Source organism: Lactuca serriola, chromosome 8 (assembly GCF_051521515.1).
Source record: "Lactuca serriola cultivar US96UC23 chromosome 8, Lser_US96UC23_V15, whole genome shotgun sequence".
Classification (NCBI taxonomy): Eukaryota; Viridiplantae; Streptophyta; class Magnoliopsida; order Asterales; family Asteraceae; genus Lactuca; species Lactuca serriola.
The window spans coordinates 83,481,883-83,500,915 of NC_136415.1; the positions used below are offsets into that span (position 1 = coordinate 83,481,883).

Here is a 19,033-nt window from a genome sequence, read left to right on the forward strand (position 1 = left end):
ACATAAAATGGAATAGAGGATCACCCACTACTAGAAAAACAGCCTTTTACGACGCTCATTGCGCGTCGTAAAAGGCTCAGACGATGCGTAAATGCGCGTCAAGGAACGCCCTGTCATAAAGAGAGTTTTGCGCGTCGTCTATAGACGACGCGCATTTACGACGCTCATTTACGACACACAATTATGACGCGCGTTTATGACACGCAATGCGTATCAAGGAAGACCCTGTCATAAAAGAAGATGACACGCATTCGCGTGTCGTAAACTTACGACGCGCGTGTTAATGACATGCAATGCATATCAAAAAAGCCCATGTCAAGAAAGGCCATGTCATAAATGAAGATGACACACATTTTTGCGTATCATAATTTTAAATGTTTAAAAAAATATTATTTATAGGCTTACTTATTTTCAAATTAAATTTGTATTTAATGTTTCATAATAGAAATTAAAATATATTATAAAAAACATAGAATCCATTGCGTAAATTTAATGTCATACAAATAATCGTTCCATGGAAAGACAAAACAAATCAATAGAAGTTGTAACAAAAATTTACAAATGAATTAGATACAAAAAATACAATCCATTGCCCCTTTGCTTATTCAAGATCAACCTGGAAGTAGCTAACTAATCTGTACAAATTCACCCTTGTTTCTAATCATTTTCTTAAATACTTTACAAACATAATTCATCCATATATAGTACCTGAACTATAGTTGTAGCTAGCCTTGTTTCTTCTTCTTCTGAGTTCATCTCTTGCAACCATTGCTCTAAGCCTAGTATGAATAGATACAACAGCTCCTTGTCAATTATGTGAAAAATACAACTGATGAGTGGCCTACCTTCATAATAGCAACAACTAACGAAGCGGGAATGAAAGAGAAGGCAATACTCACAACAATAGTTGCAGAGAATGCATCTAGGTCCTACAAGATCATACAAATCACTATTTAAATACACACTACATATAAAGGTTTCAATATTCTGATTGCATGTACTTAATATATAAAGACTCCAACAATAAATAGATATGTTATGTTACCTTGAGACACCTTTGAAGGGGATCCAAAAGATAATCTGTAGTCTTATCAACTTGTTTCTACTTCTTATTGTTATGCTTCTGTATTGTTTGTCTTAACAGCAAAGGAGTCAAATTGCCAGAAGCTTTTCCCGTCCATGGGTCCTAGATTTGGATTTCACCATACTTGCTTCCACTTACTAGATGTTTGCCATCTGGTGACCATGCAACAAAGAGAACCCAATTCTTGTGCTCTGAATAGATATGTAAAAATATAACAATTTGTTTGGCTTTTGTGATTATGAAGTTATGATAAACCTACACAAACACAATAAATGAGTAAATAACACTTTTGGTTCCTAAGTATAGCTGTTTTTTGCAATTTTGGTCACAAAAAGATTTCTTTTGCAAATTTGGTCCTTAATTTTGAAGTTTCCTAACGACTCTGGTCTCAATGTCATATAAGTATACCATAGGGACCAAATATATAATTTTCTCTTATCTTCTAAGTAAAGCATTTTATGTGCGTTTGATTTCTTTTCTTAAATTTATAATAATTATAGAGTAAATAAATTTATATTAATATATTAACAAATGATTCAATTTACAATATACACCAAAAATATTATAAATTTAAAAAGAGTATTATGCACGTGTAAAATGTTATAAACCTTAATTTACAAACATATGAGAATTACAAATCTGACCCCTGTGGTATACTGTTCTATCAATTTTGGTCATTAGTTTAGGCTGTTAAACTTAGAGATGTTGAAGTTCACAGTTTTCTGTTCTATGAGATGTTGACAGGTACACCAACACAGATGCTAAACCAACTAAAAGGGCCTAGTAAAAGAAATTGTAAATGTTTGTTTTGAAATTAAAAAAAGTAAAGCAAATAAATAATTACATACCTGTAAGTGAAATAGGAAGGGGAACTTGGGTTTTGAGACATGGTTTATGAGATAAAGCCAATACTTGTTATCTTTGGTATGCATGTCTAAATACCTACTAACTCCTCCTATTACAACACTTACAACTCCACTCATAGATCTGAAAAAAAAAATCAGATGATGTCATCAAATGATGATCTTTAACTAATGATGATAACTTACACTAGAAATGTATTTTCAGGAATCTCTGTAAAAATTGACAAAAACCAACATTACCTACAAACACAAAATTTGAAGAAATGAAATAATAACAACGTATTGGGGTGTATTTGATGGGGATAAAAGGAACGCATTGAGGTGGAATTCATCTTCAAAAGATAGCCACCAATTTAATCAGCAAAGTGTTGAAAAGGTACCTGCAATACAAAATCATTAACAAACATAATATATTTTATTTTTTTATTGAAGTATATGAAAATTGAAGTAGTTAGTTTAGTTAGCTACCTCATTTTCCTGTTTGATATCATGTGTAAAGAATTGTTACATATACATCCTATACAGAGTAATAAAGTAGGAGGTTATTTCCTGTAGTTTACCCATAAAAGAAAGGAAAAAAAAACTTACAGGTTCTGTAATATAGACACGTGCCAGGTCCTTCAAAAGGTGAATTGAGAGAAACAAATACGTTTGCAACATTCATGAGATTAATACTTAACCTCCTTCCCATAATTATTCTTTGCATTTCATTGTACAATCTGTTAATCAAATTTATATGTAAAAGGGTCATCAATTTGAACTCACATTCCAACACCTTCTTTGAATAGATGACTATAATTTCTAGCCACAATTCAACTTATAAAAAGGAAAGAAAACAACAATCTAGCTTATAAAAGATTAATAAATAGAGGGCCTGAAATTGCTTAAAGCTCAACACCAGTAATCGCTAATCAATAAGATAATACTTTGTTTTTTTAACTTCTCCAACCATTGGTGGTTGTTGAGTTGACCCGACATCTTGTTGGAAAAATAAGGGCTTCCTTCAACTTCTCTCACTTTGTCCATAAGAAGGGATGATGGACTTACTTCCTTCAAATCAACATTCAGATTCTTAAACAAAACCTGAAAGGCCACAATAACAATAGTGAATATTGTATATTATCGGAATTGATGTTATAAACTTTTTGATTATGATGTGTGTAATATGATGTGTGTGCAGAAGAGTAGGGATCTTGCTGGGTACCATAGTTTTCAGCATAAGTAACCTGAACAGGAAGGGTTTGTCCGCTTGCAGCCCCACCGTATGCTTGGTACACATCCACCACACCATGTGTGGCTGCAACTGCAACTGGTTGTGCATACGAATCTTGACTGTTCACCATTGTCCTGCAACCTATATATATATATATATATATATATATATATATATATATATATATATATATATATATATATATTACAACAATTCATAACTTCAAGTGGGAAAATTACTAAATTACCCCTGATTAAGAAAAAACTAAGTAACCGACCTCACTAGGGTTGTGAACTCCAGGGGGAACCGGAACCAAACCTTGTCCACTGTTTGCCACATTCATATCAACACCACTTGGATATTCGATTTAAAATAAAATATAGATATTAATGTATAACAAAGTACAGAAATATGAGAAATGACTAAAATACCCTGATGCGTCTGAAGGAACTGGATAAGCATGGGTTGCATATTCCACTGGAGGGGCATGACAACTATGAGGTTGATACTCTCTTGGAGGAGGGGGAGGAGCAAGATAACTAGGAGGAGGATGTTGATGTTGATGCTGATGTGGATTATATTTGCGCTTCATAAAAACATAAACAAATATTTAATTATTAAATTAATAAATTCCCATTTCCCGATTTTAAATTTTACCTTAAAAGGTTCATAACGACCACCTCGTGGGACCACCTCTGTTCCAGGTTTTGTATCTCTAAGATATTTTGCCTTAAATCTTGATGCAATCTCAGCCAAAGCTTCTGTTACAACACTGTAACTCCCAGGCACCAAGAAGGGTATTTTTGGAAATTGTAAAAGATCAAAAAGGGTATTTCAGGAAAGTGAAAAACCCAAAAGGGTATGTCTGGAAATTGAGATACCTGAACAAGCTCTTCATTTTCAGCAGCACACTTGGGTTTATCTTCATTTTCAGTAGCACATTTGCAAAAATTTTAAACTTTTAAAACCCATCTTAGAAGGACTAAAGGTTAGAAAGGAGAAGTAATGAAGCTATGAGTTGAGAAAAGAGTAATCACACAAGGTCTCTAAAACAGACCTGTTGTTCAAAACGGATTTACTCCAAAATCTAAAACAGAAACATAGCTTTAACTAAATTTTATAGGAAACTATGATTGTTCAGGATTCCAGAACTATAAAGAACTCCTTCTAACTCCAAAGGATGAATTAAATATGAATTTTACAAAAAGGTGTATCACTTCTGTCTCCAACAAGACAGTCAAGTGAGGTTGGCCAATTCTACCCAACTTGTGAGTAGAATTCGTCCATACCAAAATTCAGAGAAGTAAAGGACATACAAATGAAAGTCTCAGAGTTGGAATTGAATGAAAAGCATTTCCCAAGCTCCGGATATAAAATTCACATTGTGGACAATCACAACACTAGTAAAAGCTGGTGACTGCCCACTGATCTGGAGTCTGGATCAATTCTAACCAATTTATAATTGGAAATAACACCCCATCTACTCCAGATCTTAAATTCATAATATCAGGAACATATAGAAACTTGGAATCACTCTGGATCCTTTTCCAAGCCTTATAAATGATGAAAACAAAATGACATATCAGAACAGACCCGAATCAGACCTAACAACAAAGATTCCATTCTTGCACATAGATAAAGTCCTTACCAGTGAGGTTGGCCTGCTTAAGAAAGTTAGCCAACTCAATTTGTGAACTTTGGGAACTGGTTTGGGGTCCGTTTGAGTTCTATAGCTCAAGGTATGATTTTTACAAAATGACTATAAATCTGATGGAAAACAGAATCATAGCCACCCGTGATTCCTTTTTGGCTTATCCATCCTTCTCCATTGTTAAAAAAAAGTTCTACTAAGAACTGATACAGATACAAGACATGAAATCTAAGTAAACCATTGAGATGAACATGTAGTCAACATTTCATAGATGTAAACATGATATCCCATGCCTCTAACATGGAACATGATATACACATATCAAAACTTTTAATTGAATTTACAAATACATACACTAGCCAAAATCAAGGGATATCAAGTACCTTAGTTGATGACTTGAGTAGTGAACTACAGTCATTTTCTGTGCAATCCATCATGTAGATCATTGGAACTGGGTCAAAGAAGAATAAAAACCAATGAGTGGACAGAAAAAAAAAGTAAACAGGTGAAAGGAGCTAAACAGAAAGTTATACCAAATGAAAATACAAATGCCATCTACGCCTTACCATTCCTTGAATGTCTGATATACCTCGCGAACCACAAGTTCTTCCAGCTTATGATCATCAGGTTGAACATTTGTTACTGGCATTGTGATATCAATATCATCAGAGAGTAGTTGGAAGCCTAAATCTTTAGCAAGTGAAAGAGGACATTTTGGACCAAACTAAAAAAAAACTAGCTGCACTCAAAAAGTGTAGTTTACTATATCTTCTTTATAAACCATCATCTGAAAAAACTATTAAAATTACTAGTACAAAACAATTAAGCAAAATGTATAATTAAGTTGGATGCCATGTTGGCATGGAAAACTGTTTAACCAGCTATAACAAGTTAGGTTGCCATGACCCATTTTAGTCCAACAAATCATCTATACAAATCAGTACCTACCTGGTGTGATCATGACCCATTTTAGTCCAACAAATTTGGAAAAAGAATCCATAGATTAGGTACCATATCACTTGGTCTTGTGTACATCATGTAATGTTATAAGGTATGAATTAGGTAAGATTCTTCTTTTAAGCATTTCTTCGAACACTTGGAGTGCATAGCTCATCTTCTTCATTTTTTGCGAGTTCCCAGAATCTAGGGCTTAATATTCTATTCTCAAAACATATGTTCAATATTATCAATACGAGCATAAAGTAAAGAGATCACAAGAACATAGAAAAATACCTGCTTATTTTTTTTTGAAAGAGTGAAGGACCGAGAATTTTGAGGAATTGTATATCTCGGGACGGAATCCATCAAGAAAATCTGTGAATTTCGACACATAAATGTACCTATACAAAATTCTGAACGGTAAGGATGATGACGATGCACTGGCTGTGAGCATATGCGAGCAATAGAAATGGGCAAATGAAGGCAGAAAAATTAGGTCTAGCTAGTGTTTGCAAACACATTTGAACCTAAAAATTGATTTTAGGGGAAATCTTGTGAGGATTTTGAGAAGGAGAGACTCAGTGAGGTTTTGAATATCGTATGAGAATGTATGAGCAAGGAGAACAAGCCCTAGAACTGATGATTCGAAAAGAGGTTTTACTTGTGTTGAATCGATTGGTGTGATTACCTGAGATTGAGAGTGTTTTCTCTTGCTTGAATAGGTGATGATCTGATGACGGTGGCTTGGAAATGAGTTCTGATCACCATCATCGTCGATGTGATTATCAATTTGATTGATTGAATTCTTGGGTTCCATTTAGTGGTGGTTTGAGGTTGGAAATGGAAATGGAAAGAGCGCCACCATGGAGATTGGGGAGCAGAAGAAGAGAGAATCAGAGATGTTCGAAGTGTGGATTGAGTTTTTAGTGTTCAATTTCAACTCAATTAGTAAAGAGTCCAAAACGATTACACCTCCCTGTACCTCACTCAATAATCGAAACCATAGAAATTCTTGCGTTTTGTATGAACTTTTCTCACGAATGATGTTCACGTCGCCGGCTCCAAAGCGCCATAATCATGTCGAGATCCAGAATAGTATACGTTTGTTGTTTACAAATCTGTTGTTGAACACTGAAGAATCGACCTAGGTATTCCCACCGCTGAAGATGAAGATGAGGGCCCTAGGGCTTTTTCTTGCTAAGTAGAAGAGGCGGGGGGATTAATTTTTGGGATCCAATAGGCGGGGGTAATTTTTGTTGATTTCATTTCCCGCCTAAAACGCGTGTTTCACTTATAAATTATAAAGCGACACATTTACATGACGCACATTTTATTAAAGGCGCCCTCCGTATTTCTTTTTTTTTTCTTTTCTGACACTAATTTTAGGGCACGCACAAATACGTGCCCTCTATCCTTCAGATTTTTCAAAACTGACATTATTTTTTAGGGCACGCACAAATGCGCATCCTCTATCAGCGAGTGTCATTGTTTGCGCGTCATTAAAGGATTGTTTTCTTGTAGTGACCTTGTCTAAGACCTATTTGAAGTAGAAATTCCTTTGACGAACTTCCATTAAGAAGCACAAAAGCTCTAGCAGAAATCAAACACGCATGTATACAAGATCGCCATTTTTCTCCAAAGTTCATACATTTCATCACCGTATCTAAATATTCCCAACAAACGATTCATAAGCTGTAGCAAAGTCAGTTTTAAAGAGCATCCATTTTCCATTCTTCTTCATTCACCACCAACAGACCATCTAGAATTTATCTATCTTTAAACAACCACCGTCTACTCATCACTAACAAGAGTACCAATAACCTTTGCATTCCACTGATTACCTCCACCCTCCAGTACAACCACATCTAGTAGCAAAAAATAAAATAAAATAAAGGGATGAGAACACAATAATGAGTGTATAATATTGGATTCAATGATTAAAGACACAAGGTTTGTACATGGGTGGGGAACTGTTTGGATATGAAGGTGAAATAATTTGGTGATGGTGTCTGGGCGTGGGTGTGATAAGGGTTTTGATGTAGAGCGATTTCTTGTCAAACAATTTTTGTAACCTTCATAAACAGATCTTTGAAAACCTTCAAAAACATATATGGAGGGAGAAAAGTGAAAGGAACGGAAGGGGAACCTAATTATTCTTGTTGATGTAGCCATGAAGTTTTGGGTTTCAAAAGGTAAAGGTAAGAGAGAGAGAGAGAGAGAGAGAGAGAGAGTCCTAAAAATGAATTAAAAGAAGAGAGATAATCTTTTTTATTTATGTTTAACAAAAAAACTAACAGTGTGTCATAAGAACTGATGGTGTGCTAAGTTTTGTCGAAAGAGACATTTAATGCAAAAATGTTTCACAATGACTGTTTTATGGACACATTTAAAACCATAAGGACAATTCGTCAAATGTCGTAGATCTCCTCAATAGAGTCAAATGGGTCATGCATGATAATATTATAACCCTAAGATCCATTAATGTTTTTTAAAAAAATAGTTTTGTCATCCAAAAAGGAGTTGTGACATAACTTGTTGTTCGTTTACCCGCTACGTATATGTAAAATTTTATTATTTAATTTACTACTACTACTAAAAATAATAATAATAATAATAATAATAATAATAATAATAATAATAATAATTCGTAAAATTTTGTCTATAATGTATTTAGCTGATATGAAACAATAACACGACATAATATTGTATTTATTTTACTAATACGACAACGATCTAATTAAAACTATGCTTTAACGAACGAACATGAAAATAAAACTAACATGAAAACGATCCAATTAAACTCTGTTTATTTATAAGATAATCCTTAAAATTAGAAAAAACACTTGACCATTTCTTATCAAAATTTAAACACATATTTTCTTGTACAGTACACGACACACATACTAATTTGAATCTCATTTTTATATCACTGATTGATACCTCTACATACACATACACACACACACACACATATATATATATATATATATATATATATATATATATATATATATATATATATATAGAGAGAGAGAGAGAGAGAGATATATATATATGTTCAAATATTCTAACTAACTACTGTGTGGATGTGTGGATGTAGTAATGATTGTGGGCTAATCATTTCAAAAAGCTATATAAAGTTAATTTTGTAATCTTAACTATTAATTATTTATGGTAATTGTTAAATGAATTAAAATCCCATCATATCCATATAAAATTGCATATACAAACCTCACCTTATCTCCAAACTTTATTGTGGTGGTTGGATACCAATAATCTCAAAATCATCAACCATCCTCATCGTCTCCACTCCCATTTAATGAATACTCCTCTTCCCTTCAATGATGTTGTGTCTCTTTGTTCAAGACTCATCAACCATGATGTGTCCGAACGATTCCTACTATATTACCACTAGCATCTGCATTTCGTTTCCGTCTGTTGCGATTAGGGTTCAAAAAATTCTATAGTTCTTGGCTTCTTGTGATGTCCATTTTATAAGGTACACATTTGCTTTTCCAAAATTTTGTTTGTATCCTGCTAGACACATATTTGTTTCTCCCAAATCCATGTAGTTTATTTTATTCTTTCCTCATTATATGCGTGTCCAAAAGGAGAACCCAAAATTTTCTTTTGTGTGGTTTTAAGTGTAATCAAATAGGAAGTCGCTATTTTTTTTTTAATTTTCTTCCATACTACTTTTGATTCATTCACAGAAGAAAAAAAGTATTCCTTTTTTTTTGTGGGGTGTTTCATTGACATGAATTGGTTCAGAAATTAGTATTAGATAAAGGAAAGAATAAGACAAATGACTCTTCTTGAGGAGTCAAGAACCCATCCTCTTTAAGTGTAAGAGTGTAAGCATGTTGTTTTTTTTGTTTTGTTTTGATTATATTTTTCCACTAGATAAGATTTTAGTTTATGTCGTTTGTATGGAAATTAGTTATATACGATTTGTTAATCTTACATTACATGAAATTGGAGTTCGCCTATGTGTTTTTATTTGTTAAATTAAGTCATGTATATAAAATGACTCAATTAGTAAAGATGTACGTCTCTATAATGTTCCATTTGGTTAAAAATAAATGAGCGTTGTGTGAGGTGAAGTTCATTAAATTATAAAAAAAAAACAATATATTCGATTTAATCATAAGTCTTTCCGATTACGTAGTTTTTGTAATATATGTTATATAACATCACTTTGAGATTTATCTTTGATCATAAATGCGAGTCTTGCTGGTCAAATGAAACTTTTTCACCAAAAGAGTCATAACATTCACCTTATGTTGAATGTTTTAGAGGTTAGCAATGCTTATTACTATTATTCAAGTTATTTTTTGCTATTATATGTGCTGTTTTTTATTGATGTAATTATGATGTATTTTTTCAGATAACTCCAAAAAGAAAGGATATAAACCGAGTTCACTCATTGCTAACATATGCTCAAAACAACATATTTTTTACAACTTATTGTTTTTGTTGTATTCAGAAATGTTTTATAGGTTAGAAATGTTTATTACTATTATATATGTTTTTTACATAATGCTCTTATTATTTTTGGAGGTCATGAACAGAAGATAAAAACTTGTTATTCTCACGACAATCATTATAACAAAATTTGATTTCATGGCAGTTATTCTGTCAAAATGTATAAAACAATTCTTAGCTTCTTATAGAATGGATTAGTGTTTTTATTATATTGTGATGTTTTTTTAACCATTCTTAGTTTTAATCTTTAAGAAATTAAGAGTAAATATAATTCTTAACCATTATTAGACATTTTTTTTCAGATCTAATTATTGTTTATAGTCTAATTCTTTAAAATTAATGTAATTGGTGATTCTTTAAGAATAAAATATGTTTCATCTAAAATATGTATTCTTTAAAAAAATACTATTCTTGATAACATTCTAAAAAGAATAACATTCTGACATAACATTCTTACAAAATAAAAGAATAAAAGAATAAAATAAATTATGCTTCTAAATTACGTTATAATTGAAATTGAATTAATTAAAAAAATCAGATTTTTCAAAATCAAGAGTATTAATTGTCCGCTAAAATCTAGAATTTTCCTTTTTATATTTATCTTAATTAACTAAAATAAATTAGATTCTATTTTTCAATTATCTTTAATTCATTAATATTAATCATTTTTTTCTTAAAATAACTAAAATGATTGGTCCACAATCAATCTACAATGCACCAATAAAAATTTAGTAAAATTAAATAATTAGTTAATTTAATAAAAATAGATATTAAATGATTTCCATAGTTGTATGTATATTAAATGATATCCATAATTATAATTCTCTGGAAACTATTTAAATTCGTCATTAATATCAACAATAACATTCTTTCAGAATTATTCGTATTTGGGTTTTTATGTATGAATTCGTGTTTTGTTTCAAGACACTCACTAAAAATATAATAAAGTTGTAAGGAATATAAAGAACGAGAGTGTATTCTACTAAAATACAATCATATTCTGCTAGAATACAATCTCATTCTTATTGTTATGAATTTATTCTGAAAGAATATTATTGCTGACAATAATGAAGAATTTAATTAGTTTCTATAAAAAAATAATTATAACTACAGATATCATTTAATATATATATATATATATATATATATATATATATATAATTATGAAAATCGTTTAGTACATATATTTATTTGATTAAATAATAATTTAATTTTTACTAAATTCTTATTGATCCATTCTAGCACAAACAATAGATGTAAAAAGCATTTGAACCTCTCTCTCTCTCTCTCTCTCTCTCTCTATATATATATATATATATATATATATATATATATATATATATATATATATATATATATAGTCATATATTGAATTTTAAAAGATATAATTTACAAAGTTTTTTGTACAAATCAATTATGTATAAATAATCCATTAATATTTGCCAAAAGTTTGAAGACTTGAATTAAGAAAAAGTAATTAAAAAATTCAATTTTGAGCAAAATAAAAGTTTTAAAATATTAAATTAATGTATATAAATTAATTTATATTTTTTAAACTAAACACCAATATTAATTAATTTATATTAATAATATAAAAAAACAATATAAACATAAACTATAAATTACATGAAATAATCTTCTATTCCACTTATTTGTTATAATTATTATCTATATTATTTTAATTTAAAATTGTTTATTACGCGGATTATAAAACATAGTTTATCTTTATAATTAATAAAAGCGCAGGTTTGAATTGTTGCATATATAATTTAGAAGGAATAATTACAAACGAAAACATAATATATTTTCAAAAGTTTTGTTAACCATAACCAAACAATTGTTAATAAGTTCTAAAAAACCGACAAAATTTTGGTAAAACATAATTATTAATAATTTCTTAAAGAACCACAAAATTTTGGTAAAACATTTCAATCCGTTATACCCACCACTAACGATTATAATGATGAGTCTCACTTCATCACCATATTCAACCACTAAACTATGGGATACCCACCACTATATTCTTCTTATTTTTTATTTTTAAATTATATATATATATATATATATATATATATATATATATATATATATATATATTAATTAAAATGTAGAAAGAGGCAGAGAGATAAAGAGACATGGAGAGAGAAAAAAAATTATTGGATGTTGTTGTCCGTTCTTTTCTCTCTGTCACATTTGACCGTGAATTTTTACACCACTAGCCACCACTAAGAGTATGGGGTGGTGTTCACATTTTTTGTTCGTGGCCACATAGACCAATAGACCACGATGTTCTTTATGAATATACCATAAGGTCTAATAAGTTCTGAAAAAACAATGTTTCAACACACGGTCATTGTTGATTTTAGATACTTATGTTTTTTAAAAATAGTTGATTTTAAACACTTATGTTTTTCAGAAAATCGGTTTAACCACCAACTTATATAGGTGGTTTTTTAATACCGATAATTGATGATTTTTTTAAAAAAAATAAAAGTCATAATTGTAAAAAATCAATATTTTTTAGTGCAAAAAAATTAGATGGTTAACCAAAGAAATGACGAAACATAATAGTTTTTTTTGGTCCTTAACACTAAAAGTTAGCTAATAGCACACAACTAAAATAGACATTAAATTTGACCAATTATTAGTTGAAAACTTGACGAGGTTTTAAATTAAGGAGCTGATTTTGCCATTGAGGCTTTTTATCGATCCAATGAAAATTTAAAATATAGACAATAATGCCCCTCATTTTAGTTTAGAGAAAAATCCGATTTGTTTCCAAATGGACATGCCCCCTCCTTCGTTCTTCGTTCTTCCTTCTTCTTTCTTCAGATTTTGCCATTAAATAGATTATCACAATCATAAAAAGTCAATGGAAGAATCAGTGCATTGTCGATTTGCAATGGTGATGGACTCATTTTTAGGGAATATGTTTATCTTTCTAATCCGTCCATCAAACACGATTTGCAAAGCAGTTGTAGGTGTTTGATTTTTAGAGACCGTAAAAGCAAGTTTCGGTGTTGGTAGTTGGGGTTGGAGTGCAGATCGACACACCATTTTATTTTTTCGGTGATAATTGACATTCTAATCGGGATATTATCCCCTTCTGAGGATCGTGGGTTTGAGGCTCATCCCCACTAAGTTTTAGTAGTATTTTATATTCCTCTGTTATCTTTGTAGTGTGAATGCTTTTTTTAAGCTTTCAAAACATAGAAGAATAATTACCCTCAACCATCATCTGTTAATTAAAAGAGAAGAATCAAACATCTGGAAACTCCAGACAACACAGGGCTACTTCTTCATCCTGATTCCCAACACATCTTCAAGAGCTGGAATGAAATGCATCTTCGAATTCAAAAGAACCACTGCTAATTTTGTTCTTAATCTGATGATAATACATATAAGGACTTTCATTTCTAAAAGCCATAACATCAACGGAAGAAAATAGTTTTCGGAGTTGATCTTGGTAGCGATGCTTTTACAATAATTGTGGAGCTTAGTATAGATCATTTACTGAGCATGGCGATAGTTATAGTGAGTTGTATGTTCGCTAGAGATAGTCGTTTGCAGATTCCTTCCGAAAAGTTTCAATGAGTTGCAGGTTCTCCGAAGAGTGCCATCGCTAATTGTGGGTGTGTGAGAGAGAGTGGTTGCCGGAGATGGTGAACGGGAAAGAGAAGGGAAGATAGTAGATGGTTGCAGGGTTCCGACTTTTGAGTGAGAGAGGCAGAGGTTTAGTGGTGGTGGGAGGAAGGAGGCGATAGTTTAGAGGATATTGGCGCCGGAGATGGTGACTGGAGGTGGAAGAGTTGTTAAAAAAAAGGGAGGCGGAAGAATTTGACTTGTCTGTGTCAGTAACATATTCTAAATGAGATGAGGGTATTATTGTCCATATGTTAGTGTTTCAGTGGATGGATAACATATTCTAAATGAGATGAGGGTATTATTGTCCATATGTTAGTGTTTCAGTGGATGGATAATAATCCTATGTGGAAAAATCACTTCCCTTTAAATTAAGTAAACATGAATCGATTATCTTATTAATGATGAAGATAAATATTTAATAGGTTATCTTATTAATGATAAAGATAAATATTTAATAGCGAAAAGTTATCGGACGTTATCAGCGTTAGGAAAAGTGGGGATGTCAATTTATGACACGACACGACAAAAATACACGAAACGAAACGAAATCGGGACGAAATCAAAATTCGAATTCGTGTTCGTGTTTGTGTCAAAATTAAAAAACACGATGTCGTGTCGTGTTCATAAATCGACACAAAATTGACATGATTAAGCATATGTTTTTCGTTTTCTTCGTGTTATATATATTTAAGTATGAATGAAATACACTAATAGTTATGTAATATTATCTTTGTCGTGTTGTCGTGTTTTAATTGCTTCGTTTTCGTATTGATGAAAAAAACACGACATCATGTCGTGTTCGATTCATGTCATCCAAAACTTTGTCGTATCGTGTCAGACAAAAACACAACACGACAGCCCGATTTAACAGCCCTAAGGAAAAGACATAGTTGTATGTTTATGCTTAAAGATGACATTTATATATATAGTTTCATACAAGTCAGATTATGTCGACCTCATATCACACACAAAAACAACCGCGTGCTGACGTGCACCACATATATATACATACACACTTCACTTCTGGTTGAGCCTGGCCGCTGCCGCCATCGACGCACTAACCCCACCAGGGTACGTAGCCAACTCCGGCTGGTTCCTAATCTCCGCCCCAATCACCCCCTCAGCATCCTCCCTCGTCACTGCTTTGTCTCTCGGCAGCAATGTACTCGCATCCTGCATCCATAGTAATTATATCGACTCATTTCAACTGATCTTCTTCCTGTTAATTTACGGATATCAAGTCAAATACTTACCATCAACACATCTCCAAGCTTTGTCTTGTCCTCATCACGCATAGTTCGGGCGTTCTGAGAGGCCGCAGCCTGAGCTTTCGCTGCCACGCCACCCGGTACCACCTGCATACGACCGGTTGCTCGGACTTCCGCCGCTTGTATGGCTGCAGCATCACTCTGGTCTACCGGTTTCTCTCCAGCAGATATGGCAGCAGCCTCCAGTGCTTCTCCAATTGTAACCTGATCGTCACCGCCGGAGATCGGCGGAGCAGGAGATGACGCCTTATTGGTTCCTACGTATTGTCCCACCACCTGTAAAATTTCAAAACTTCAACTTAATTGTGTGGAAGTACTCGATTATAAATAAAAATGTGAATTAAAGTTCAAGTTCTATATATTCTTTGCCTCTCCGCCGACAGACTCGGTTACGATGTGATGACCGGCGACTACAGCTTCGGATACAGTGACACCTTGATCTCCGGTGGCGCTAGTTACGTCGTAATGGCTTACGACGCCGCGGCTCTCATTGACCGAAGCAGCTGACTGCATGACAGCGGCAGGTCCGCCTTTCTGGATTTTACCTAGAACCATGTTCTCGGCGGTTTGCATGGTTGCGGCATCTTGTGGGGTGATGGGTTTGTTGGCTATTTCGCCGGAGACTTGGAATACGTCGCCATATTTGATGGGCTCTTGGTCTTCAGGTTGTGGTCGTCTTGGTTGTTCCTGACTCATTTTCGTCTTGAGGAAAAATAAAACGACGGTTGATGTGTAGTCGTTAAGCGTGACTGAAAAGGTATATTTATAAAGTGGAGAATTTGTTTTTAAATTGCAAGGCAGACGATTGGCACGTGGAAACTGAGTAGGAAAGCCACGTCAGTTTATGGTCTGCTACGTACGATTAGTGATCAACACTTGTCGATAATCAAATAGACGTGGCCTTTTGGCTTTACATCATAAATTGCCAATGAATAAATTATATCGTTAATACTATGCATCGAACTCTTCGAGTTTAATGTATTGCACTGTATTTTTTATATTTATATGTCTGTCAAATTTTCTTTTTTACTATAATACATTTAAATCTATAAAAATTAATAGAAAATTACAAAGACTACACTATAATATATATATCTAAGAATTTTTTTTTTTTTTTTTTATTTATGAAAGAGTTCAATGGATGATTCAACTTCGAATCTAATTAATATCAAGATGTCATCTTATTAATATATATATATATATATATATATATATATATATATATATATATATATATATATATATATATATATTAAACTTGTGATAAATTTCAACAGTAAACTGTCGAAAGTTTATCCAAGTTTGGTCCCTCTATTGTTGTTACGTATTATGTCGCCAGTCTATTTGATTTGCAGGGGTTTTTTGTAAATTTTTCCACCAGTGTCAACGTGGCTGAAGGGTGTTTATTTGTTGATATTATCGAACGGACGTGTCAATTTATGGATATTTCTCGTTCTTTGCTCATCTTCTTTCTTCTCCGTTTGTGTTTCTTTCTGCTGAATGATTTCTTTCATCGTCATCCCTCTTTCTCTCTGTAAGGTAAAATTTGTCGTCCCTTCTTCTTATTTTTCCTGTTCTGTGGTTTGATTGCTTTGTTTATTTCCGTTGTGTTGTCGTCTATCTATATCATGTCCGCTTCCTCCAAGCGGACCCGTGACGACGGTGCTTCGTCGTCTTCTGCTGTTCAGATTGGTCGTCGTCGGAAGTGTTTCGGTGCTTCCTGAGTACATTGATAGTGGTGATTGTAGCTGGGTGTGTGAATAGGTAACCGCTTTCACTAGTATCGACAACATAATGGAAGGAAGGTATGACGAAAGTGCTCATCGCCCTTCCGCAACCTCCGTGCCCCCTTCTTGCGATCAATTTTTTTTTTTTTGAAAACTTGACGAAATCGTAATCAATTTCTTACCCCCAGGCAGAAACCCTAGAATTCCACGAATGAAAGTAGGATCGGCCTGTATTGGTCAGTTGCGGCTGAGTTGGCAAGGGTTTACCGGAGCAGTAGACATTGATTTTCATATTTTGGAAGCTATAATTAAGTTCAAGGTAAAAATGATTTGGGGCTTTCAATTTTTGCTACAATCTGATTTCATAAGGGCCTAGCATCTAATGTGTTCGATTTTACTTGCATTTTTTGGGATTGTTATTTGTGCAGGTACTGTGAACTCAAGTTCTAGGTCAAAGGGCTTTCTTCATTACATTTTCATACTGGTTTCTATCCTCCTCAAAGTAGATAGTGCAAAGAACAATCTCAACCTCTTCGAAATTCATTAGATGTAAGTATAATTTTTTTTTTTTGGAATCCATGTTAGAAGTTATATTGTAATTTGGTTTTGTTAAATTTGTCGATTTCATGGTGTTTGATTCTCAAATGACCTGTTTACACTTTATCTCTTACAATTTTAGATTGTAAGTCTTAAAAGACTTTATTAATGCTATTTTGCACTGATACAATGGTAATTACTAAATTGGTGACTATAAGGGATTCGATTTAAAGTCCGGTTCCGATTCCGATATTGTTTGATATAAATTTTGTGTTTGGTTATCACTTTTTATATATACAAATTTACAACTAGATCATACTGAATATTATTATATTAAAAGTAATGACCACAAATCTCCCCTTCTTGAGAAACAACAAAATGCGAACTACAATAAGGACACACCACATCCTTCTGCCCCCTATAAATCGGAACATAAGTCGCCCCAATGAATCATAAATAGATTTTTCACATCATTCAGTTCTTATCTTATTATAATAAAGTTTCATCAATGAATAATAAATAGACTTGTCACATCATTTAATTTTTATTGAACTTACCATTATTAAATTTACCATTACGAATGCTCTAACGTTAAACATGATTAAAAATAAATCCAAAATTTTTTCTATTTTACACTCTGAATATTATTATAATAACTTTTTGTAACTTATGTTATAGAAACAATGAGAAATTGATTTATCAAAGTAATTATTTTTTCATTTTGTTTGTATCTGAGTATTTATTTTTACACTTCTAGGTAATGAATTTTTTAGAAGTGTTCATATATGACCATTTATAATTGGCTGTAGCACATTACAATCGGTTATGATGGTCATATGTGAACATTTTCAACAAATTCGTTATCTAAATTTGTACAAAAAAAAGTTACCAAAATATGAACAAAACGAAAAAATAATTACCCTAATAATTCAATTTCCTTTTTTTTATGTTAGCTTCTAATTTTGATTTTGTATAAACTTTTGATTTGGAGACTCATAATATGACGAAGAACACCATCTTCAATGAAGTTTGTTCCATGTATTACAGAAATTTAAAATACAAAAACTAGAAGTAGCTTTTATGTAACATCCCAAAATTCAAGGCTAAAAATTTCTTTTAATAAAACATCACTTAAAGCAAAATCATCGATTCAAAACATAATCAGAGTAATAGTTTCCAAAACACATGTTCGTTATCAAAGTAAAACATTCCCAGACTGACTAATCTATGATGTGTGTCATGCGATCATCCCGAGCTCCATCATCCGCTACCGGAAGTACCTGAAACCAAAACTGAAAACCGTAAGCACGAAGCTTAGTGAGTTCCCCCATCATACCATGCAATCACATATCATACATACTATCGGGCAATTCTGGGGTGCCCGACCTACCCGATACGACCATTCTGGGGTGCCCGACCTACCCTTGTCAAGCCATTCTGGGGTGCTGACTACCCTTGTCAAGTCATTATGGGGTGCTGACTACCCATCGGTCCTAACAACCGATCCTTGGGGACTATTTCACCCCTACTGCTACTAGCACATATATCGTAACATAACATATTATCAGACATATCTGGGGTGTCTGACCTACCCTTCGGTCCTAACAACCGAACTCTACTA

The 19,033-nt window shown here is 32.7% G+C and overlaps 1 protein-coding gene and 1 long non-coding RNA gene across 4 annotated transcripts; one reads left to right on the top strand and one right to left on the bottom strand.

Moving 5' to 3' along the window:
* Window positions 1-8,969: 8,969 nt before the first annotated feature.
* On the top strand, window positions 8,970-17,564 carry LOC145070373 (uncharacterized). 3 transcript variants are annotated; one of them, XR_013689921.1, is made up of 4 exons: window positions 8,987-9,249; window positions 16,530-16,912; window positions 17,064-17,194; window positions 17,304-17,564. It is a non-coding gene; the product is annotated as an uncharacterized LOC145070373 (long non-coding RNA). The 3 variants fall into 3 exon arrangements; XR_013689919.1 differs by having other exon boundaries at window positions 16,530-16,953; window positions 17,304-17,563; XR_013689920.1 differs by lacking the exons at window positions 16,530-16,912; window positions 17,064-17,194; window positions 17,304-17,564 and adding an exon at window positions 10,138-10,314 and having other exon boundaries at window positions 8,970-9,249.
* On the bottom strand, window positions 14,778-15,918 carry RAB28 (responsive to abscisic acid 28). The gene is made up of 3 exons (XM_079015344.1): window positions 15,518-15,918; window positions 15,134-15,424; window positions 14,778-15,053 (listed from the first exon to the last, which is right to left on the bottom strand). Exons 1-3 carry the CDS (start codon window positions 15,842-15,844, stop codon window positions 14,898-14,900), a joined length of 774 nt encoding a protein of 257 aa, XP_078871470.1. The 5' UTR covers window positions 15,845-15,918; the 3' UTR covers window positions 14,778-14,897.
* Window positions 17,565-19,033: the final 1,469 nt, after the last annotated feature.

Coding starts and splice junctions, on each gene's coding strand:
- RAB28 (XM_079015344.1), bottom strand. CDS start 15,844: ATGAGTCAGGAACAACCAAGACGACCACAACCTGAAGACCAAGAGCCC. Junction 15,425..15,517: donor CCGAGTCTGTCGGCGGAGAG/GCAAAGAATATA, acceptor GAAATTTTACAG/GTGGTGGGACAATACGTAGG. Junction 15,054..15,133: donor AGCTTGGAGATGTGTTGATG/GTAAGTATTTGA, acceptor CTATGGATGCAG/GATGCGAGTACATTGCTGCC.